Raw genomic sequence first — 25635 nt, forward strand, 5'->3', positions numbered from 1 at the left:
TGAGCATGCATAGCGAACTCTTCCCTGGGTCGGCTGCCTCCACTGTGGGCAATCCCTTAACATGTGGTCACTTGTTCCGCATTTGAAACATTTGCCGGATCCATATAAACACTGCCCCGGATGTTGGCAGTGACACTTCGGGCACACTGGGTAATCACCGGGCTTCTGTGGAGCCTTCTGCTGAGGGATAGGACCCTTGCCATTCGGCGGTCCCTAAAATGGCTTCTTCCCATGTTTCCCCTGGAATGGCCTCTTAAATTGAGGTTGCTGCTGATGTTGTTGCTGTGGTGCCTGATATGGCCTCTTTCCTTGCCTGTCATTCTCAATATCCTCCTGGTCCTGTTCTGCCGCCAAAGCTCTCGACACGGCCACAGTATAAGTGGTAGAACCATCAACCCTCACGTCATGGCGCAAGACCGGCCGCAACCCATCAATAAAATGCCCCAGCTTCTCCCAGGCATCGTTAGCTATCCGGGGCACAAAGTGACACCCCCTCTCAAAATTCCTGACAAACTCTGCAACACTACTGTCTCCCTGTCGCAAAGTCATGACCTCCCTAGTCAGTCTGGATCGTACTTCCTCAATGAAGTACTTGGAGTAAAAGACCTCCTTAAACCCATTCCACGTCAGTGTTTGCAAGTTCACTGACACTGATGCACTTTCCCACCACAGTCTGGCGTCCCCTGTCAGAAGGAATGTGTCACACCTGACCCTATCTGCATCTTGCAGCTCCATAAATGCAAAAATCACCTCGATGGATTGAATCCATCCCTCGGCTAACATTGGGTCAGTGGTCCCCGAAAACTCCTTTTTGTCCATCCTCCTGAACCTCTCATACACAGCCTCTGGTCTGGGCCCTACCCCTGTGTCCATTGCAGCCTGATTCCCCGCAAACTGTGCGAAGAACTGAGTCATACCTGCAAGAATCTATGCCTGCATATCAGCAGGTGGGCGAGGGGGAGTGACCCTCTCTTCATCTCGAGTCTCTATGTCCTCTTCCCTTGCTTCACAGTTAACCATACGTCTAGGAGGCATACTGTTCCAAAATTTACCCAAGACGTAAACCCAACATGAACGAATATACTACCAATGTCATAAGATGCACGTAATTTGAATTTAAATATGCACATGCTGAAATCATGACTAGATGCTCAATACATGAAATAATTTAAAACTTTAAAACTTACAGACTTGAGGTCTGACTTCGTGAGCTTCTCGCAACTGGTAGTAAGCGTAACCCTTTACAAGAGCACCGTTCTGATACCAATTGTAACGTATCGTACTTTTAACTATTTTAAAAATTTGCGGAAAAATTAAAATTTTCTTAAACCCAAAACCAACTTTCAATTTTCGTTCATCCATAAATCGTTCCACTAAAAGATTTGAAATAAATATTACAAATAAAATATGCTAAAGAAAAAGATATTTGTTTCAACACCGTAAACCAAAAGGTGAAATAAGAGTATTAAAAGTGTCATGCATCAAGTCTTAAAACATTGGCGGTCCTTGGGTTTAGCCTTCTGTTCAGTCCAAGTCGGCTCACTGGTCCCCACCCCTCGTCTCCTCGAAGTCATCCTCAACTGCATCGATCAAGTCTAGTGAGTCTAAAGACTCAACATACATAAATTGGATATAAAAAGTAATACATAATAAAACCACATGCATCTTTAAAATAGAGCGTACAAACTTGAAACTTGAACGTGGTAGCATAAACGTAGACGTGCCATCATCATAAAACTTTTCATAAACATGCTTGCTTCATATATATTAGAGCATACATAACATAATTTTGCGTAGAGATATGTTCAAATCAAGTGACCCATACATAAAAGTGTCTGATCAGACTAAACCACAGTACTGGGTTTGCAGGAAAAGTCCACTACCACATACATGAGATCCCCGTTCATGCATTAACGGGTGGATTGGTCCCTGGTCATACTTTACCACTTTCCAATCCTGATCTAAACCCGGTAATGATTTACCGGGGTGGAGACGTCCTCGGCCACGTTCACCGACTTCCAAACTCATACATAATTTGGTCACAAGACATTTAGCATACCTCAAAAACTTATATATATTTTTTTTTGCACGTCGAACATACTTACTTGGCGTTGAGGGATTCGTTGGATCTCGCTTGGGACCACTGCTGCACATATTAACATGAGTTCGAATACCTATCTTGCATGACTTAGACGTATAGTCGTGCTCACCCCCAAAATGACAAATTTCCTTATGACGTTCTAAATTTCTCAGGACTTGACCTCATTTAATCATCGTACTAAACTATGACATCGACCCTCGGAACAAATCCTAATATGATGTGTGAACATTTCCCAAAACATAGGAGACATGATCCTGAATAATTATTTAAAAAGTCATGTTCAAGCGCCTAGGCGTTGGGCATGGAAGCGCTGTGGCGCTGCATAGCGCCTAGGCACCAGGCACTAGCACTGCGGCACTGGCAGTGCCGCAACCTTAGTACTGCGGCGCCACAAGGGCAGCGCCGCGGCGCCAGGCTTGAGAGAGTCGGGCGTTGCGGCGCTCCTCATTGAGCGCTGCGGCGCTAACCCTGCGCAAACTCGACCCCAAATGCACAAATTTGTTGCAAACTCTAACCCACGCCTTATCGACTTGAACCAACACCTCGAGACCCATCCTAGGACGCTATTCAAACTCATACAGATTCCCAAAACAACGATGCAAGCCATACAACGCAACTCAAACTGTTAATACGACAATTCGACACCAAAATGTTTCCTAAGATTTCTAATGCAACCAAATGACACAAGACGAAGCACCAAAATTCATCCCAATATCATATTCACAATTCTTAAACACAGCAGCAATCAACCAACGTTTCCCAACGAAACCTGCAACAAATAAACTTCAAGAATTCGTCAAGAACACATTTTCAGAAAAAAATACAGTTTGAGCAGTCCCACAAAAATGATCATAATTCAATCATTTCTTAACCAAATATTTTGAATTTTATGTCAAGTCGAAGGTATCAAAAAGTACTAGGTTTTATAAGTTGGAAATTTTACCAGAAAGTCGATGGAAAAATCACAGTTCTCAAAAATACAGTAAAAATCGATCCAACAATTTTCTGCTCAAACTTTGTACATCACACATGGTTTTTTACGCATAAAAACATCACAACACATAATATGACTAGATCGACGTAGGAAAAACAGAATATACATGCCTTTTGATATTAAAATTTAACGAACCGACGATACCGAAGCGGGAAAGAAGCGAGGGTTGATCCGAGATGATCGTGGAACGATTTTCTTGCAACAAAATCAACGAAAACTTGTTGGAAAATCAGAGGAAGGGGTGGCTGCTCTTGGCAATAAGAACCCTAGGTTTTTTTTTGCTCTCAAAAAAATTAAATTCTAAAATGTGATTGTGTGTGTGTAATGCCGATCGATTTAGGTGTGTGAGTGTGTGTGCGTGAGTTTAGGTAATAATTAGGGAATAAAAAATTGCTTAATTAATAATTAACATGCTAATAAAATATAATTCTCACACTAATTTTACAAAGCTCTCCTAATTAAAATAAATGCAAAAGTGACACATCTTTAAAAGTTTTAAAATCCTAAAATCACTACATAAATAAATTAGGCTTTAAAATGATAAAAACTAACTAAATCATTTAAAATGCTCCAATCCTAATTAAAAATAAAATACCACATTTTAAAATTGCCAAAATCGTCGCCGGTCTCTTTTCCTCGATCCCGCATCGAATAATCGTCTGAAACATGAAATTCGAGAAAATATTTTAACGTGCATCACATAAACATAAATAATTCAAAATAATAAAATTAAATAAATCATGCATTGCTAAGAAAATCGTTTTAAATTTAAATAAATAATTTAACTATTAAATAAATGCATGGGTTTTAAATCGCTGGTCAAGAAACCTCCGTCGAGCTATGATGATCTGTTAGCTCGGGCAGAAAAATATGTGGATCTAGAGGATGCCCAGCGGCACAAGAGGTTGGAGCAGCGTCCTTGGGGAGGAAGAGTTGAGGGAGCGGAGAGAGGAGGAAGGAAGAGGGATGCGGGTGAAAGAGAAGGAGGACAAGACTAGAGGTAGAGGACAATTCTCATCGCATGTTCCTCTGAATAGGAATCAGGATTAAGTGATGGAGGTGAGGGAATCAGGGGAGAGGGGGGAGAAGTCGCAGAGGATGGAGAGCAATGCTAGGTTTCTATCGCTGGGCAGGCAAGAAGGATCCTCATCCGGGAGTGAGCTGAGATCTCGCCCGTCTCTTAGGCGGGTTCGAGACCCTCCATGGATAAATTCGAGGGTCGGGGAGCCGAGGAGGAAAGGTCGAGGTCAGGATGTTCCTCGGGAGCCCGTTGAACCGAGGAAGGGAACGAATGAGGATAACCATCCTACGAGAGGAATTATTCATATGATCTCGAGGGGTGCTACTGATGGAGATTTTGTACGAGCTCGGAAAGCGCATGGGAGGAGGTTGGAAAACATTGAAATATCTAGGGGTGCGGACCTACCCCAAGATCCTGTCATCAGTTTTGGGCCGGAAGACCTCTGAGGCGTTGTGGCTCCACATAACAATGTCTTGTTGGTGACGGCCACCTTTGCCAATTACGATGTGGCATGAATATTTATTGATAATGGAAGCTCTGTGAATATCTTGTTCAAGAGCACTCTGGACCAGATGAAGGTGGAAGGATTTGAGTTTTAGCTGATCTCTACTCCTCTTTATGGGTTTGCAGGACATGCAATTTTGCCATTGGGTCAGATCGTCCTCCCTCTATCTTTGGGACATGAGCCTCGGTGTAAAACAAAGATGACAACATTTACCATGGTAGACACCCCATCCGCTTATAATGGAATTCTGGGATGCCCAGCCCTAAATGATTTCAGAGTTGTAGCTTCCACATATCATCAAAAGCTGAAGTTTCCTGTAGGGAAGGGGGTTGGAGTCCTATGCGAGGACTAATAAGTTGCACGTCGGTGTTATGAAGGAATAGTGAAGGAAGAGGGAAAGAGGGCACGGGTGGAGGTGAATATGATTAGAAGGGGAAGGAGCGGGTTTCCCGTGGTAAGGAAGGAGGTTCGAGAGGTGATGGATGAAGAATAGGAGGTCATAACGATGGGACCCGAAAAGAAGATGCTCAGAATAGCCCCTGACCTTGACCCAAGGTTTATGGAGGAACTTATTACTTGCTTACAGGTCAATCTCAGCGTATTCACTTGGTCAGCTCAAGAGCTCACCGGGACAACCCCGGATTGGCGGAGATCGGTTGAACATCTTGCCGAATGCCCGCCAAGTAAAACAGAAGAAAAGACATTTCGGACCCGGGAAAGATTAAGGTTATACGGAAAGAAGTAGGGGAGTTACTCGAGGCAGGGCACATTCGAGAAGTGCAGTTTCCTACTTGGTTATTGAATGTCGTCCTAGTTCCGAAGAGTTCATGGAAGTGGAGGATGTGTGTGGACTTCAGAGATCTTAATAAAGCATGCCCTAAAGATTGTTATCCTTTGCCCCGAATAGATTAGTTGGTGGACTACACAGCTGGACATCAATATCTGTGCATGTTGGATGCTTATCAGGGGTACCAAAAAATCCTCTTGACTGTGGAGGACCAAGACAAAGTGAGTTTTATCACCTCTAAAGGGACTTTTTGTTACGTGGTCATGCCTTTCAGACTCAAAAATGACGAGCCACATATCAATGATTGATGGATAGAGTCTTAATAGACCAGGTTGGAAGGAATGTCGAAGTTTACATGGACGACGTCATGGTAAAGTCGAAGGACTCAACCCAGCTCATACCTGATTTGGTGGAGACATTTTCCACCCTCAAGTCCTATGGACTGAAGTTAAACCCTCAAAAGTGTGTCTTTTGGGTGAGGGGCAAGAAGTTTTTGGGTTACATGTGACAGAGAGGGGGATTGAGGCTAACCCCGAGAAGGTTCGAGCTATTCAAGACATGGTTCCTCCTCGAGGACCCAATGATGTGCAAAAGTTAGTAGGAAGGATTGCTGAGCTGGCGAGGTTTATCTCGAGATCTGCTCACAGAAGCTCACCGTTCTTCCGGACTTTGCGAAAGGCGAAAAAATTTGAATGGGATACGGACTGCGAGAAAGCTTTTGGAGATTTGAAGAAGTACCTTGCTGAGCTGCCTGTCTTGGCCAAACCGGCAGCAGGTGAGCCTTGGTGGGTATATTTATCTGCACCAAGGGAGCTGTGAATTCGGTCCTTGTCAAGATGGAGGGATCAACTCAACAGCCAGTCTATTATGTTTCACATGCACACAAGGGGACAGAGATAAGGTACTCAGCGTTGGAAAATTTGGCTTTGGCCTTAGTGATGACAGTGAGACGTTTGAGACCCTACTTCCTATCTCATCCAATTTTGGTGCTCACCAAAAGTTCATTGGGGAGGATCTTAACTCATTCAGATATGTGTGGCCATTTGGTTAAGAGGACTACTGAGCTGGGAGAGTATGACATCTGGTATGAGCCGAGAACAGATATTAAAGGGCAAGCCTTAGCTGATTTTCTAGCTGAGACCGTGCATCAGGAGAATGAGGACCCTTGGAAGGTGTATGTGGATGGTTCCTTGTCGAAAGATGGAAGTGGGGTGGGAGTAGTACTGATTTCGCCAGCGGGGGAGGAGGTGAAGTTAGCGGTATGGTTGGACTTTCGAGCATCCAACAATGAGGCAGAGCATGAGGCTGTGTTGGCAGGACTTCGAGCTGCCAGAAACGTGGGAGATACCCGGGTACTTATTTTTTCTGACTCACAGTTGGTAGCACAACAGATGAAGGGAATATATGATGTGAAAAATGAAAAACTTATTGAGTATGCTCAATAAGTAGACAAAGTCAGAGAGAAATTCACAGACATTACATTCGAACAGATTCCCAGGAAAGAAAATGAAAAAGCGGACACTCTAGCCAAAATGGCTAGAACAATGGGAAGTTGGAAGACTAGGGATGTTTTATTCCAAGTCGAACTCACACCTCACACGAGTTTGTTGCAGTTGAACAGGAGGAGGAGGATTGGAAGACTGACGTAATTGATTATTTGAAAGAGGGAAAGCTTCTTGATAACCCTCGCGAATTTCGTAAGTTGAAGACAAAGTGTTCGCGTTATGTGATAGTCGAAGAAGTGTTGTACCGAAGGTCTTTTGCAGGGCCTCTTCTTCGGTGCTTGAGTTATCAAGAGGCTGATTATGTGTTCCAGGAAGTTCATGAAGGGTGTTGTGGAAATCACCTGAGAGCTTATGCTTTGGCTAGGAAAGTGTTGCTCGTGGGTTACTGCCGGTCCTCAGTGTTGCATGATACCCAATAACTAGTAATGTCTTGCGATAGTTGTCAACGTCATGCTCGGTTACATCACCAGCCGGCCGCGCTGATGAAGACTATTCTAGCTGCTTGTCCCTTTGACCAGTGGGGAATCGATATTGTGGGGCCTTTCCCTATAGCTCCTTCTCAGAAGAAGTTCATATTGGTAGAAGTTGACTATTTTTCGAAATGGGTGGAAGCAGAGCCTTTGGATAGAATCACTGAGAACGACGTCCTGAAGTTCTTGTGGAAGAATATATTGTGCAGATATGGGGTGCCTAGAAGACTTATATCCGATAATGGAAGACAGTTCCAAGGAGCTAGGATCCAAGTCCGGTGTAAAGAGATGAAAATCCAACAAGTCTTTACATCTGTAGCTTACCCGCAGATTAATGGGCAAGTGGAAGTGACTAATCGGATGCTGGTGCAGGGTTTGAAAGTTCGACTTGGCAATGCTAAGGGAAATTGGGTGGATGAGCTACCAAGTGTCTTAGGGCGTACCGAACGACTCCGAGAGAAGAAACTAAAGAAACTCCTTTCAGTTTGGTCTACTGTAATGAGGCAGTGCTCCCGGCTGAGATTGGTTTGGAATCGGCAAGGGTAATTTTTTATGATGAAGATAATAGAGCGAGACAGGCCACTGACCTTGATCTTTAGGAAGAAAAGGGAGAGGCTGCAAGCATTCACATGGAAGCTAATAAAAACCACATTGCACAGTCTTATAATCTGAGGGTCGTTCAGAGAAGCTTCCAGGTAGGCGACTTGGTCCTGAGGAAGGTGCAAGAAGAGCAGAAAGAAAAGTTGGACCCAAAGTGGGAGGGTCCCTTCAAAGTGATCGAGAGGCTGAACTCTAGAGCCTATTACTTGGAGAATGTGCAAGGCAAGGCTTTGAAGAGGCCATGGAATGCTTATCATCTTAGGAAGTATCGTTCTTGATTCTATCATTGATGTATTTCATTTTTGAATTTTTCCAATGTAATCAGTTGGAATTCAATAAAATCATGTTCCTCTTTTCAGTTCATGAATGTTTTTGTATTGTGAAAAATGCAAAAATTAAAATTTTCTACTAAGGCATTGCCTAGTAGAGGAGCAGAGCGCAAAAGAAAAATTAAATTTTCTTATTAAGGCATCGCCTAGTAGAGGAGCAGAGTGTAGGATAAAAATTAAATTTTCCTACTAAGACATCGCCTAGTAAAGGAGCAGAGTGAAGGAGAAAAATTAAATTTTCCGACTAAAGCATCGCCTAGTAGAGGAGCAGCGAGCAAGAGAAAATTTAAATTTTTCTACTAAGGCCTCGCTTAGTTGAGGAACAGAGTGCAAGAGAAAAATTAATGGAAGAGCAGAGTGTATGAGAAAAATTAAATTTTCCTACTAATCCATCGCCTTGTGGAGAAGCAGAGTGTATGAGAAAAATTAAATTTTCCTACTATGACATCGCTTAATAGAGGAGCAGAGTGTAGGAGAAAAATTAAATTTTCCTACTTAGGTATCACCTAGTAGAGGAACAGTGTGTAGGAGAAAAAATAAATTTTCCTACTAAGGCCTCGCCTAGTAAATGAGCAGAGTGCAGGAAAAAAATTAAATTTTTCTACCAAGGCATCGCCTAGTAGAGGAGCAGAGTGGAGGAGAAAAATTAAATTTTCCTACTAAGGCCTCGCCTAGTAGAGGAACAGCGTGCAGGAGAAAAATTAAATTTTCCTAATAAGGCCTCGCCTAGTAAAGGAGCAGAGTGCAGGAGAAAAATTAAATTTTCCTACTAAGGCCTCGCCTAGTAGAGGAGCAGCGTGCAGATGAAAAATTAAAATTTTCTACTAAGACATCGCCTAGTAGAAGAGCAGAGTGCAGGAGAAAAATTAAATTTTCCTACTAAGACATCGCCTAGTAGAGGAGTAGAGTGCAAGAGAAAAATTAAATCTTCCTGCTATGGTGTCGCCTAGCGGAGGGGTTAGGAGTGGAGGGATGGAGTCCTTATAGCCTTCTTGCGGAGAGTCATGGGGTGGAGATGTGAAGTTTTTATTATCGGAGCTGCAACTAATAATGGAGAAGTGGTGAAGAGATCGAAAATCATATATTACATGCTTAAGATATGCCAAGTAGAAAAGAAGGAGAGGTGGAGATTTTAGTTGCCCTAGTGGTTTAATAATATCAGAGATAACCTCGGATGAAGCAGTAAATTCGAATGCAAAATACTCAATGTTGCATAAAGCGAGTTTCATACATGCCAAAAGTGCACAAAAGAAAATACCCAAATATAATTGTCACAAAATCCATAGTCGCATAATAATACAAAAAGTAAAGCAGTGCAGTACGTGACAAATATAGCCTGAGGGTGTATGCATAAATGAGAAAATAGCATAAGTAAAAGAGCATGGTCTAGAGATCAGGAGGAAGACTCGCTACAAAGTCCTCAAGGCTGATGAAGTCAGTGGGAGCGCCGGCCGAAGGGTAACCGTGAGCCTTGAAGAGGTTGGCTAAACCCTCAAAACCCACCTCCAAGTAGTGAAAAGCTCTCGGGCCACAGATCTCGACAAATTCTTCAGATTTGATAAATTCTTCCTTAAATGAAGAGGCTTCTTTTGCATGCTGCACTTTGGTATCTTTAAGCTCACAGCGCACTTGAGCCACTTCAGCTTGGGAAATCTTCGACTCCTTCTTCAGTTTCTGGATTTCCTTCGCCTGGTCACCTATCACTCGCTGAAGTTCCCCCTTCTCCTCCTCTACTTATTTGTTCTTCTTTAGGAGCTCGTCGTATCGGGCCTGTAACTCTGAAAGCTCCCCAGCATGTGTCGCTTTCGCCTCGTCTAGGGTCGCCTGGAGTTGGTTGCGAAAAACCTCACCTTCACGTAAACCGCGGCTTATCAGGTGCGCTCAGCCAACTCCTCGAGATACATGATGCCTTGAATCAAGAAGACAAAAGTAAGAGAACAAGAGAAATATCAATCGTATATTGAATATCAAGTTAAAGTTGAAAGGAGAAGTATACATCAGTGAGACTGCTGCATGTCCGACGGGATAAATCAGACCATCCCAATGAACCCAAGAAAGTCGCGTCTGTGGAGGAGGGGAGCTGAAATAACAGCTTCTGAGCTATGTGAGTAGGGCCTCGGCCCACGATAGCTGACTCCGGGGTATACGAAGGATGTATTGTCAGCCCAGAAGGATGCTCATCGTCTGATTCAGACGCCTCTGGGGATGAGGTGATTGAGATCTCGGAGATCTTGCACTTCCTTGCCAGTTGGACTGATCGGCCAGGATCCGTAAACGTCTTCTCCTTGCCAGATGGAGGATGGGATTCAGCCTGAGGAGGTGGAGGATGGGATTCAGCCTGAGGAGGGGGGAGGAGACTCACTCCTGGGTGGAGGAGGATGAGCCTGCCTTCTTCTTCTTTGCAGGGGTAGACAAGCCAGCAGGTTTCGTCGCAGTGGTAGAGCACGTTCCCTTCATCCCTGTCTTGATTGCTGGGGCAACTGACTTCTGGGGTACTGATGATGAACCCTCATTCTTCTTATTCGCAATCTCACGGAGAAATATGTCATTCATAACTCTAATACCTGCAAGCAAAGACAATGAACCAGATGAGAATATTATCAAGGAACGTAATAAGCAAAAGAAAAACAAGAAACATGAAAGAATGAGAATATCTACCAGCATTCTCTTTCAGCTTAATTTTTGTTGGACTTAACCCGGCATGGCACAGAAGATCCTCTGGTAAAAGTTGGGGAACACTAAAGCATCGATCTCCTAATACTCTCATTATGCGCAGATATTCCTTATCTTTCTTGTAACCCTTGGAAAGCTTAGGCTTGGAGAAAGTAGGGTACGAATCCGTGAAACAAGTCAATTCCTTAGGGGGCTGAATAAAGAAGAAATATTTTTTCCAATCCTTCACGTGACTGGGGGCCCCGTCAAAAAGTTTACGGCTAGACCAGGAGGTCACGTAGAAAGGTCCTTCTTTCGACTTGGATAATAACAGGAAATATGATAACGTGGTGCAATTTATAGGAAGGTCTAAGGCCTGGAATAACATGGCAAAACAGCATATCGAGCGGAAAGCATTAGGAGTGAGTAAACCTAGATGCACCTGGTAATAATTGCTCAACTCCTGGAGGAAGTCACATAGGGAAAAACGAAGACCTACATTGAAATGGTGTTGGAGAAAGTATAGTAACTCTGGGAATCTAGATATGGTCGGTCCTCTGGGCTAGGAATGATAATCGGGTGAGAGGAAGGAATATGCCACAAAGTCCTAAGTTTTGACTTGCTAGTAGGAGGAATGTGGGATGACAAGTGACCGTACCTTAAGTTATCTGCGTTAGATATATTCATCTGTTGGGTCACATGACGAACTTCTTTACCAGGAGGGCTATGGATGGTGACTTCCTCCTCATGAGAGTCAAGGGTAAATTTAGGATCTTCTACGGAAGTCCTACTCTGGCTAGACCCGCTAAATCTCTCGGAATCAGTCGAAGAACTAGACTCGGACGTGTAAGAAGACAAAAGTGTTAAGGATAATCAAATAAATAGAGGAGCAAACTAACCCGGAGGAAGCGTAAGGAAATACTCGAGAGAAAAGACTAAGGGAACGAGCATGTACAAGCAGGGCATTTGGGGCGCGCCTGGCGAGCCTGCGCATTCGAGCGAGTGGCAAGATGGCAGAGAGGCGGCGCACTGTACGCGGGGGCGAGCGTGCGGGCAGGGCGTCTGGGGCACTCATGTGGGGAGATGGCGCGCCGGGCGAGGGTGCGGGCAGGGCATCGATGGTGCTCGTGCGGAGCGAGGGCGAGCCTGAGCACTCGGGAGAGGGGCGAGCTGGCGGAGGGGTGGCGCGCTGTACGCAGGGGCACTCGTGCGAGGTGAAGGCACGCCGGGCGAGCGTGCCGCGCGATCGGGCGAGTGGGCGAGGGCGATGACACGCTGGGGAAAGCACTTCGTCTGGTGCTCGGGCGAGGGTGATACGCACTGGGGCGAGTGCTTCGGCAGGGCGAGCGTGCCGCGCGCTCGGGCGAGAAGCTGTAGGGTGAGGTTGGGCATTGACGTGCGCAGGGGGGCAGTGAGGGCGAGGCTAAGGGCGAGGCGCGCAGTGGTCGGCGAGGGCGAGGCTTGGGGGCAAGGGCGAGAATGCTAGCGTGGGGCGAGGAGGAGATGGCGAGGCGAGGGTGATGGTGAGGCTGGGTGTGGGGACCCGGACGCTAACTCATTTTCTTTAATCATCATTGGGATTAAATGGATCCATTAAATGTGCTAGGTCGAAATTTTTTTTGTAAAAAAAGTCGCACACCTCATAAACAAGTGTACAATTTCTACAACAAGTTATGCTCCTTCTTATTCAAATTACAAGATAAAGTTCCATATCTACAACATGAACTTGTTCAAAAGAAAGTCATAACAAACTAGTGTTTATCAACTACATATCAAGTGTTGAATAACAGCTCTACATCTAAGCCCGGATCACCACTCTGATCTCGATCTATCATGCTCTTCTCGACCCTGATCCTGTCTCACCTGTTGTCATGCATACATACAAAACACAACAACAGCTGGATAACTCCGGTGAGAAACATATTTCCCCTTATAAACAATGTATACATGCATTTCATACAAGTATATACAAAAGCATATAACATTTGTCAAGCAACATGTATCATAGTCTAAGAAAACATAAATCGATACAATGCTTTAAATAAACTCTTTAACTCTTACTCTTTGACTCGACTCTTATCTAGGATCCCGGTTTGAACAAGAACGTAACAAGTCTCCCACCTACTCTTTCCTTCTAGATGGTGGTACGTTCTTATTCCCGGACTTCGGTACATTATATCGAGTATCTACAATAGGAGTCGATCTATCTCCTAAGCGCAACGATATAAACAAAACATCCAATGACTTGGCACCTTTGCCAAAGACTCATAATACATGCTTTGCTATAACTCAATAGACTAAGCATATTAATCTCAAAAATTGTAAACACATCAAACCAATAACAATTTAGTATGTGGTTTTGGGAAACTCAAGCTATATCTTACTCGAGTTATCTCTCCCGGTTTAACATTGATTTATACCTTTCTTTTCGTAGTTCTTGGTTTGACGCAATCAATCTCAATATGGCTTTGTTCGGTCTTCGAAGCCTTCAATACCAACTGTGGAATGACATTTTTGAGAAGTACAATATCAACATACACCTCAAAGCAAGACATGATTTGATCAATACTCAATCTACTTAAATTTCGGCGGCATAACATCGCAATCTCGATATACCCGGCAACTCAAACATCAATAGATACAAACCACAACTCATAATCAATAAAAAAAACAATTATAATTCTAAAATCTGTACAACCCCATTCAACCATAGGCTGGAAAATGATAAAAATTGCATATACTGTCCGTTCTTCGATCTGGTTTCGATTATAGGCTTATCATAATCTCAAGAACACATAATATCAATCAAATTATGATTTTTTCAACACCAAATTTTCGAACCATTCAGGAAAGTAATAAAACTTACATCCCTTCGATGCTCTTGACAGGAGAAGCACAAAACTAAACTCGGATTGAAAATCGGACGGCCGGATCTTGCACAATCAAATTTCTACAATCTAAAGAAGCTTGAGGATTTCTCCATGGAAGTCTCGGTTCTTAGCTGCAAAGTCTGAAGGAAATGAAGATGGTTTAGAGTTAATACATGTTCAAGTGCATGGCAAGACAAGTGGCAAATTTTCATACATCACTGCTCGCGCATATGCGCGCCCGGTGCTCGCGTATATGCGCGAGACTTTCTGTCTTAGCGCTTGGCAAATCCATCTGCTCGCGCATATGTGCGCCTCGTCTCGCGAATATGCGTGAGACTCTCTGTTTCGGAACTTTGAGATTCACCATCTCGCGCTTATGCGCGCCAAGTCTCGCGCATATGCGTGAGGTCTTTTGCCTCGGCGTTTGGCTGCTCGCGCATATGCGCGCCTCATCTCCGCGCATGTGCGCGAGATCTTCTGGCCTCCACACAATCATATGCTTTCCTATGTCTTTCACGGAGCTTGTCCTTCTATAATCTCCTTAATTCGTCAATTAAAAACTCTCGGATTAAAAGGATATAATCTCGGACATTACAATTTTTCCCCTCTGAGACATGATTTCATCCTCGAAATCGCAAGCAATCAATTCACATAAAATAAGAATATATAACACAAGCTGAATAAGAAACTCACATCATTGAAACAACTCTAGAAATTTCTGTCTCATGTCTGATTCAGTCTCCCAGGTAGCTTCTTCAATGCCATGATGACTCTACTGAACTTTCACAAGCGGAATAGTCTTCGTTCTAAGCTGATTTTCTTTACGATCTAGAATCTGAAGTGGTTTCTCAAAATAACTCAGAGTTTCATCGAGTTCTGCCTCATCAGGCTGTAGAATATGAGAAGCATCAGGAAGATATTTCCGTAGCATAGACACATGAAAGACGTCATGCATTCCAGATAGAGACGGTGGAAGAGCGAGACGATAGGCACGATTACCTATCTTCTCCAGAATCTCATAAGGACCAATATAATGTGGAGACAATTTCCCTCGCTTGACAAATCTGACAACGCCTCTGAAAGAAGAAATCTTCAGAAATACTCTGTCTCCTTGCTCAAATTCTAAAGGTCGACGTCGAATATTTTCATATTTGGCCTATCTATCCTGAGCTGTCTTCATTCTCTGTTGAATCAGCTTTACTTTTTCAGTCATATCTCGAATCATGTCAGGTCCAAGTTCAGGTACCTCGGAGATATCATCCCAGTAGAGAGGGGATCTGCACTTCTTGCCATACAAAGCTTCAAACGGAGCCATCTGTATACTCTTCTTATAGCTGTTGTTGTAGGAGAATTCATAAAGTGGTAAGGAATCTTGCCAACTAGTGCCAAAATCTAGCACTACAGCTCTAAGCATATCCTCAAATGTCTGGATAGTCCTCTCTGATTGTCCGTCTGTCTGAGGGTGATATGCAGTACTCAGATGTAATTTCGTACCTAGAGCATTTTGCAAACTGTGGCAAAAGTGCGAAGTAAAACGAGGGTCACGATCTGATACAAAGGATTTTGGCACGCCATTCAATCTGACCACTTCTCTGACATAAATCTCTGCCATCTGGTCATGTTTGTATGTCATTCTGTAAGGAATAAAACACGCTGATTTGGTCAATCTATCAATAACGACCCAAATCGCATCACAACCTCGGGAGGATCGTGGTAGCTTCGTAACAAAATCCATGGAAATGTGATTCCATTTCCATTTTGGAATAGATAAGCTATGTAACAGACCTCCTGGTTTCTTTTTTTCTCTTTAACCTGTTGGCAATTCAAACATTTAGACACAAAATCAGTGATATCAGATTTCATCTGTTTCCACCAAAACTGTTTCTTCAGATCATTGTACATTTTTCTGCCATCAGGATGAATACTCAAACAACTACAGTGTGCTTCTGTCAAAATCTGTTGTCTCAAGTCTGAAACATTTGGCACAACAAGACGATTATTCAAATATAACTCATTATCACGAACCTGATATTCTGATTGATGCCCTGATCTGACCATCGCAATCGAATTCTGAATATTCTGGTCGACTTTCTGTGTTTCTTTGATTCTAAAAATCTGCTCTGTTTCAACTTGAATATTACAAAGCCTCAAAGGTTTACAATCTTCTCAAATACTAATCCAGAAAGACAGCAATATTCAATTAAATTGGAGACACCAATCGTCTATAGGGATAAGGAACATACCTTTCGACTCAATGCATCAGCTGCTGGATTTGATTTTTCCGGATAATATTTGATTTCACAATCAAAATCTTTCAACAAGTCAAGCCATCTACATTGCCTCATATTCAGTTCTGAATGTGAAAATAGATATTTCAAACTCTTATTATCATAATAGATTTCAAATTTCTCACCATATAAATAGTGTCGCCATATCTTCAATGCAAATACGATGGCAGCTAATTCAAGATCATGAATCGGGTAGTGAATCTCATGTGGTTTCAATTGTCTTGATGCATAAACAATAACATGTCCTCGCTGCATCAAAACACAACCTAGTCCTCTGTGAGAAGCATCACAATAAACAACAAAATCACCAATACCTGACGGGATAGTCAACACCGGAGCACTGGTTAATCTCTTTTTCAACTCCAGAAAACTGGATTCACACGCCTCTGACCAAAAAAAAGGGGCATTCTTCTGGGTTAGCTGAGTAATCAACTTAGCAATACTAGAAAAATCTTTAATGAATCGACAATAATAGCCTGCTAAACCCATAAAACTGCGTATCTTTTGCACTAATGTCGGTCTATGCCAACTGAACACAGCCTCAACTCTGCTAGGATCAACAGAAATACCATTTCTAGATAAAATGTGCCCCAAAAATACAACTTGTTTCAGCCAAAATTCACATTTCGATAGCTTTGCATACAATTTCTCAGTTCTTAGAGTCTTTAATACAATTCTCAAATGCTCAGCATGATCAATCAGATTATTTGAATAAATCAGAATATCGTCAATAAAGATAATCACAAAGTCATCAAGATATTTCTGAAATATACGGTTCATCAAACCCATAAATATAGCTGGAGCATTCGTCAAACCAAACGGCATGACTATAAATTCATAGTGGCCATACCTGATTCTGAAAGCTATTTTCAATATATCACAATCTCTGACTCTCAACTGATGGTATTCAGATCTCAGATCGATCTTGGAATAAACAGAAGAACCCTGCAACTGATCAAATAGGTATTTATTCTTTATCGTAGCCTTGTTCAATTGCCAATAATCAATGCAGAGTCTCATTAAACCATCTTTCTTTCTGACAAACAGTACTGGAGCGCCCCAAGGAGAAACACTCGGTCTGATGTAACCCTTAGCTAGTAAATCTTCTAGCTGATCTTTCAATTCTTTCAATTCAACTGGTGCCATTCTGTATGGAGTTTTAGAAATAGGTACTGTACCTGGTATCAATTCAATGCTGAAGTCTATTTCTCGGACTGGAGGCAAACCCGGAATCTTATCTAGAAAGACGTCAGCAAACTCACATACCACTGGCAAATCTGCCAATGAAGGGCTCGACTTCAGTACATTTACTGAATACACAAGGAATCTCTCTGCTCCTTTATGTAATAATCGAGTCATGGACAAAGCAGATATCAAAGGAATTCGAGCTCTGGAACCCTTACCGTAAAATTTCCATTCATCAGCCATCTCAGGTCTGAATCTTACAATTTTCTGGAAACAATCTACGGTAGCTCTGTACTTGGTCAGCATATCAATACCAATAATGCAGCCAAAATCAGACAAACCTAGTACAATACAATCTAACTCTATCTCATTACCATCATACTGCAGCATACAATGTCTCACAGACTTCACTGATATAAGATCTCTCCCCAAAGGTGAAGAGATAGATACTACAGTAGATAAAGACTCAACAGGAAAATCATGTATCAATGCAAATCGCTCAGAGATAAAAGTATGGGATGCACCCGTATATATCAACACATAAGCAGGGTAACCACAAAAGAGAACAGTTACCTGCAACCACATCATCAGGTGCTTCCTGGGCCTGTTCCTCAACCAATGCAAACACTCTGGCCTGCTGTCTCGGAGGCTGGCTAATAGTCTGGCTTCCTCCTGGCCTCGGCTGTAACTAGGTAGTTGGTGGCTGGAAAGAATGAACAGCAGATGATCGTCTATCAGCCTGAGCCACTAATCCAGATGATTATGCTCCCTGGGATCGTTGAGAACCTCGCTGTGGACAGACTTTGGCAAAATGTCCCGGTTGTCGACAGATGTTTCAACTACCAAGCACTCCTTGGCATTGCTCTATTAGATGTCTTCCTCCACATGTTCTGCAATAGACCCCTGTATAATTCTGGCCAGAATCAGTCTGTCGTGAACCACTGGAGCTAGATGAACTACTTCCAGACTTCTTAAACTGTTTCCCTCGGGTTTTCAGATTATCTTTCTTCCCACTGCTGCTACCGCCACTATCAAATCTGGGAGGTGGTTGGTGGAACTGGGCTGAAGATTGTTGTTGTTTCGGTATCTGAGCGACATACAAAGTTCCTCGCTGTTTGATCAAACCCGCTTCAGCTCTTTTTGCTCTGTTCAAGGCATCAGCAAAATTATTTGGTCGCCCTATATTTACCATTGTAAAAATATCTGGATTCAATCCATTGATGAACTGATCAGCCACAGCTTCATCATTATCAGCAACATGTGGAGCAAAACGTAGCAAGGTAAAAATTTGGCCACATATTCTTCAATATTCAGATGACCATGTCTCAAGTTAGCAATTTCTGCACCCTTGTCCTTTCGTACGATACTGGGAAAAATCGTTGATAAAATTCAGCTTTAAAGATCTTCCATGTAATCACCGTACCTCGATGCTCCAAAGCTCGCTTGGTTGTGAGCCACCAGCTTTTTGCAACCTCATGTAACTGGTGCCCAATCAGTCTGACTCTACGCTCATCTGTATAGTCAAGTGAATCAAACAACATCTCAATATCATCAAGCCAGCTCTCGCAATCGATAGAATTCTCAGTGCCTTTCAAAGTCGATGGTTTGAATGACTGAAATCTCTTTAACAGTGTTTCCATGGGTGTCGCTGTAACATCCATCGGATTGTTTGAAGTACTACCCTGTTCTGGGGCTGGTTGGTGTACAGCGGGTAATCTTCGAGGAGGCATATCTGATTATCAAAATGGTTAGTAATTAAATTTATTAAATCTGTCTCAGTCCTCCTCTGATCATCATACCTCCGCTCAAGAATCGGTTCTGATTCATTCTCCAATAATACACGTTTCCAATCAAATCAGATAATCAGGTAAACATGTATTTTCTAAAGCAGTAAAACATGTTGTCATACTAGAATAAAATTATGCAATTCAACATTACAATAAATCACATGCTAGTACCACAGAAGCAAGAAATAAAACTCAATGTACCGCGCTCCCTCGCTTCTATTTCAGTTTAAGAAACATACAGCTCTGATACCACCCGTTGTGGGGACCTGGACGCTAACTCATTTCCTTTAATCATCATTGGGATTAAATGGATCCATTAAATGTTCTAGGTCGAATTATTTTTTTTTTAAGTCGCACACCTTATAAACAAGTGTACAATTTCTACAACAAGTTATGCTCCTTCTTATTCAAATTACAAGATCGAGTTCAATATCTACAACATGATCAAAGGTACAAAACTTGTTCAAAAGAAAGTCATAACAAACTAGTGTTTATCAACTACATATCAATTGTTGAACAACAGCTCTACACTTAAGCCCGGATCACCACTCTGATCTCGATCTATCATGCTCTTCTCGACCCTGATCCTGTCCCACATGTTGTCATGCACACATACAAACACAACAACAGTCGGATAACTCCGGTGAGAAACATATTTCCCGGTATAAACAATGTATACATGCATTTCATACAAGTATATACAAAAGCATATAACATTTGTCAAGCAACATGTATCATAGGCTAAGAAAACATAAATCGATACAATGCTTTAAATAAACTCTTTAACTCTTACTCTATGACTCGACTCTTATCTAGGGATCCCGGTTTGAAAAAGAACGTAACAAGTCTCCCACCTACTCTTCCCTTCTAGATGGTGGTACGTTCTTATTCCCGAACTTTGGTACACTATATCGAGTACCTACAATAGGAGTCGATCTATCTCCTACGCGCATCGATATAAACCAAACGTCTAGTGACTTGGCACCTCTGCCAAAGACTCATAATACATGCTTTGCTATAACTCAATAGACTAAGCATATTAATCTCAAGAGTTGTAAACACATCAAAGCAATAACAATTTATTATGTGGTTTTAGGAAACTCAAGCTATATCTTACTCGAGTTATCTCTCCCGGTTTAACATTAATTTATACCTTTCTTTTCATAGTTCTTGGTTTGACGCAATCAATCTCAAACTGTCTTTGTTCGTTCTTCGAAGCCTTCAATACCAACTGTGGAATGACATTTTTGAGAAGTACAATATCAACATACAACTCAAAGCAAGACATGACTTGATCAATACTCAATCTACTTAAATTTCGATGGCATAACATCGCAATCTCGATATACCCGGTAACTCAAACATCAATAGATACAAACCACAACTCATAATCAATAAAAAATACAATTACAATTCCAAAATCTGTACAACCCCATTCAACCATAGGCTGGAAAAATGATAACAATTGCATATATTGTTCGTTCTTCGATCTGGTGTTGATTATAGGCTTATCATAATCTCAAGAACACATAAAATCAATCAAATTATGATTTCTTCAACACCAAATTTTTTAACCATGCAGGAAAGTAATAAAACTTACATCCCTTTGAAGCTCTTGACAGGAGAAGCACGAAACTAAACTCGGATTGAAAATTGGACGGCCGGATCTTGCACAATCAAATTTCTACGATCTAAAGAAGCTTGAGGATTTTTCCATGGAAATCTCGGTTCTTAGCTGCAAATTCTGAAGGAAATGAAGATGGTTGAGATTTAATACATGTTCAAGTGCATGGCAAGACAAGTGGCAAATTTTCATACATCACTGCTCGCGCATATGCGCGCCTGGTGCTCGCGCATATGCGCGAGACTTTTTGTCTCAGCGCTTGGAAAATCCATCTGCTCGCGCATATGCGCGCCTCGTCTCGCCCATATGCACGAGACTCTCTGTCTCGGCACTTTGAGATTCACCGGCTCGCGCATATGCGCGCCTAGTCTCGCGCATATGCGCGAGGTCTTCTGCCTCGGCGTTTGGCTGTTCGCGCATATGCGCGCCTCATCTCCACGCATGTGCGCGAGATCTTCTGGCCTCCACACAATCATATGCTTTCCTATGTCTTTCTCGGAGCTCGTCTTTCCATAATCACCTCAATTCGTCAATTAAATACTCTCGGATTAAAAGGATATAATATCGGGCATTGCACTGGGCGCTGGCGAGGCGAGCGCTTTGAGGGGCGACGCTGCGAGGGGATGTGGCGTGCGCGAGGGTATGGCAAGGTGGAGCGATGGCTTGCGCGGGTGACGGCGTGGTGATGATGAAGCGGCGCTAGGGTTAACGCCCAGGTGAGGCGTGGGCGGGGGAGAGCTGGTGAATAAATTGAAGAGGAAATTCTGTATGGGTGAAGTGAGAATGAAGTGGGGAGGGAACCTGTATTTATAGGGAAAGGACAGACCAAATCTTTCCGTTCAAATCAAGATTACGATGTGATTTGTTTCCAAATTTTTGGAGACTGACGAGCGGCAGGGAGAAAATACACAACCTGCGCCCGACGAACTGAGGACAACACAATTAATTGAACTTCGAACCTACGATTCAGTTCGACTCAGGAGGGGGATACTGGTGATACTTCATGGATGGGCCCACTACCCTCGGCCCATCCCTAGCTCAAATAGAAGACAGGCCCATCAAGGGCCCGGTATTCTCTTATAAATATCAAGTTTGAGTGTTTAATTCATTCATTTACTATATTATTTTAAGCAGCACCCTTAGCTGCTCTCACCTTATATCTTGAGTCTCTGACTTGAGCGTCGGATGGGCTAAGTCGGGACACCATCCCGGCCTCTTCCTAACGGCCTTATTCGTGATTCCAAGCTCAGGACAATTACGAAACCTAGGTCTGGACTAATGACACTTGCTGAAATCGGACCCTAAATTTTTCGTGAGTATCATTTATTAATATTAAAAAATAGATATTATAAAACGGGGACAATAAAAAATATATAACCCATTTTAAATTTAATTAAATAAAAGAGATTTTGACTTTTTTAAATCGAAAAAAGATAGTTGACTGCTGTTAGTCAGGTGAGTTCATTTATTAGGTCATTAATTAGTTAGTTAGATTTTACTTTTTATAAAAAATATTTTTTTAATTGATAGATCGGGACCTCCTTGATTTGAGGTTTCATTTATTCCCATTTTTGTGTTTTTCACGATAAAATAATCAAAAATCATTTGAAAATTTGAAGATTCGTAGAGAAGTAAGTATATACTCGAATGTTGTTCAATTTAGTTCTCGTTGTATTTTGTTAGAATTTTTGTTAGTGGAGTTAGTGTGAGTATTTACAGTCTAGCAACGCGTAGATTGTGTGGGTCGAGTAGGTAGATGGAGTGTGAGTCAAACATGATAGTATGGGATAGTGTCTAGACCCACATATGGGATGGGTCGAGGTTCACCTGTGGGTCGAGGTCACTGTGGTGCACACCTCGACCCACGTTTCTTCAAACCTGTGGGTCGAGATGCACATCACACTCGACTCAACCCAAGTTCGAGCTCTTCGTATGTGTGGGTCGAGTGATGTGTTGGTTGAGTTGTGTCTAGTGATGTGTTGGTCGAGGTTGTAAATATGTTGGATGTTGCAATTCATTAGCATATTTTTCTAAATAAATAATATTGTCTATAATTTAATATTCTTATTTATGTTTTGTAGGTTATGCCAACCGTTATTCTCTTTGAGTACAACGGAGAATGGGAAATTAATGAAGATAATAAATTTAAATGGCGTTCATGGCCGAGTGGTAAGTGGGCAGCTATTCCTTTGGATTCTGATATTTGTTCAATGGAATATATAGAAAGTGAGATATACAGAATTATGAATCTAGGTGGTATAGAAAATTTGAAATTAAGTTATCTTCCTGATGTGAAGCATTGCAATATTCGTCCAATTTATATTGAGGATAGTAATGATTTGAAAGCATACTTATATTTTGGATGTGCAAAATAAAGACCAGTACTTCATGTCGAATTTGAACCAAGTGTTGTTTCTCTTGATATTGTTGAAACTGAAAATATAATGTCACCGGATTTAAATTTGACTCATTTGGATGATGAGTATGTCGATGATGAAACAAATATGTACGATCACTATTTTGATAGAACTTTTGTCTCAAATGACCATTGTACCAATAATGATTTATTAGAAGATATAAATACATCAACTGAAAATATGCAAGAGAATGATGTGAGAAGCACATAAAATGATGTGGAGGATATAGATGCGGTACATGTGAATGATAACGATGTCAACATCCACCACATTAGTGTAGCTAATGATACTGAGACTCATGTTCAAGCTGATACATATTCATTTACCGATGGTTCAAGCTTATTTATTGGTCAAAGATTTTCAAGCAAAACTGAAGTGAAGAAAGTGCTATCCAAAATTGCTTTGAACTCGTCTTTTGAGTTTGAAAGTGTCAAATCTTCTCGAAATATCTATTCGGTTTGTTGTGTGAATAAAGGTTGCAGCTGGAGAATTTGGACTTCAAAACACGAGAACTCAACAGATTTTGTGATTCGTACATACTGCAACACACACAATTGTGACTTGACTGGAATGCGTAAAAGGCATCGACAAGCCAGCTCATCTGTCGTTTGTGATATGTTGGTAGAGAACTTTCGAGGACAACAGAAAACACCTCAACCAAAATCTATTATGACAATGATGCGGAATAAGGGGGTTGACATTACCTATTACAAAGCCTTGAAAGGCAAACAACTTGCTCATGATATCTTCAGAGGTGATCCTGAAAGAATTTTGGTCCTCTACCTTCATATTTGAAAATGGTCTAGAGAATGAACCCTGGTAGAATAATAGATTTAGTAGTAGATGAGCATAATAGATTCAAGTATTTGTTTTTAGCATATGGCGCATGTGCAAGAGGATATAGATGCATGAGAAAAGTCGTATCTATTGATGGTACATGGTTGAAAGTAAAGTACGACGGTACTTTACTTGTGGCCTCAGCACAAGATGGAGATTTTCATCAATATCCTTGGGCTTGGGCTGTTGTTGATGTAGAATCCATTGCTTCGTGGAGTTGGTTTTTGAAGAAGCTCTTGGAAGTAGTAGTTGATGAGGAAGAGTTGGTGATTATCTCAGACAGACATCCGGGCATCATTGTTGCAGTTGCCAACGTTTACAAAAAATGCACATCATAGTCATTGTATATGGCACTTGTCACAAAATATGAAAATTCATTGCAAAAATAAGGGTTGTACCGAAATGTTTATGCGGTTAGCAAAAATTTACAAGCAAATCGACTTTGACTTGGAGTACGAAAAGTTTAAGAAAATATATCCCGATGCTGCAAAGTTTTTGAATGAAAGTGATTCATTGAATCGATAGACTCAAGCATATAGCCCAAGATCTCGGTATAACATTACTGACAACTAATGGTGTTGAATCAATAAATGCAAGATTGCATGAAGAAAGACAACTTTCAATCATTGCACTACTAAATTCTTTGCAGACTTTGACTATATCTTGGTTTTCAAGGTATTGAAATGCATCCATCGCATCAACAAAAAATTTCACTCCAACTGTTGAGTCGATTCTGCGTGAAAGGTTTAATATTGGTCGGGGATATCAAGTTTATGAGCTGGGCCGTCTTGAGTTAGATGTTCGAAGTGCTACAAATAGTGACATTGTGGATTTGGAATCGAAGAGATGTACCTGTAGAGAATTTGATATTGAAAAGATTTCATGTTCTCATGCAATTGCAGCGAGTTACTTTTGTGATGTTAATTTTTATTCCTTGTGCTCAGAGTATTATTCTGTTATGATATGGTCTTTAGCCTATTCTGAGCCAATTTATCCTATTTTGAATCAGAACGAGTGGCCACTTGATGATATGTTAGTACTGCCACCTGTGATCAAGAGAAGACGTGGAAGGAAAAAACGAAACAGATTTCCATCCGTACGAGAATTCGGTAGAAGATAGGATTGAATGATATGTAATTTGTTTGAATTTAAAGACAATCGATTTGATTTTATTAATATGTAATGTGTTTGTGATGAATTTTTAATTTTGTTCGAGGGGTGGTCAGTGGGTCGAGTGGACAAGATTGTAATGTGTGCAATAGATTTTTAAGTTTGGGTCGCGCGGATGATAAATTGTTTCAATTTTGGGTCCCGTGGGTTGAGTGATAATGTTAGGGGTTTGGTTTAGGGTTAGGGTTTGGGTCGAGTTTGGATCGAGATGGGTCGAGTGGATAGGAGATTTTGAGTCTTCATCATTTTATAATATATAATTCACTTTATATATGATTAGAATGTAAATATATATAAAAAATTTATTTGTGTAAACATTTTAATATGAGTTATATATTATAATTTATGTATGTTAGTTAAAAAATTCATAACAAGTAGAAGAATGTACCTCTCATTCTAACAATGTGGGTTGAATTTATACTCGACTAAAATTCTTAACAATTTTTATAATTCCACTAATATTTTTAACAAATTTTATAATAATAGAAAAAAT

General features: G+C 41.6%; 3 protein-coding genes across 3 annotated transcripts in view; 2 read left to right on the plus strand and 1 right to left on the minus strand.

The window, feature by feature from the left end:
- The first annotated feature begins 5126 nt into the window (after positions 1-5126).
- LOC142504935 (uncharacterized) lies at positions 5127-6227 on the plus strand. Its single transcript, XM_075617774.1, has 2 exons — positions 5127-5304; positions 5920-6227. Exons 1-2 carry the CDS (start codon positions 5127-5129, stop codon positions 6225-6227), a joined length of 486 nt encoding a protein of 161 aa, XP_075473889.1.
- Positions 6228-6244: 17 nt separating this feature from the next.
- Positions 6245-6853, plus strand: LOC142504936 (uncharacterized). Its single transcript, XM_075617775.1, has one exon. It carries the CDS (start codon positions 6245-6247, stop codon positions 6851-6853), a length of 609 nt encoding a protein of 202 aa, XP_075473890.1.
- A 3463-nt stretch (positions 6854-10316) lies between these two features.
- The window catches only part of LOC142504938 (uncharacterized), a 34122-nt gene continuing 18803 nt past the window's right edge, over positions 10317-25635 (minus strand). Inside the window, exon 2 of the mRNA XM_075617776.1 lies at positions 10317-10876. Coding sequence (XP_075473891.1) covers positions 10671-10876 — 206 coding nt within the window. The 3' untranslated portion in view covers positions 10317-10670. The remainder of the gene's footprint in view (positions 10877-25635) is intronic.

The sequence above is a fragment of the Primulina tabacum genome, chromosome 10 (assembly GCF_025594145.1).
Source record: "Primulina tabacum isolate GXHZ01 chromosome 10, ASM2559414v2, whole genome shotgun sequence".
Lineage (NCBI taxonomy): Eukaryota > Viridiplantae > Streptophyta > Magnoliopsida > Lamiales > Gesneriaceae > Primulina > Primulina tabacum.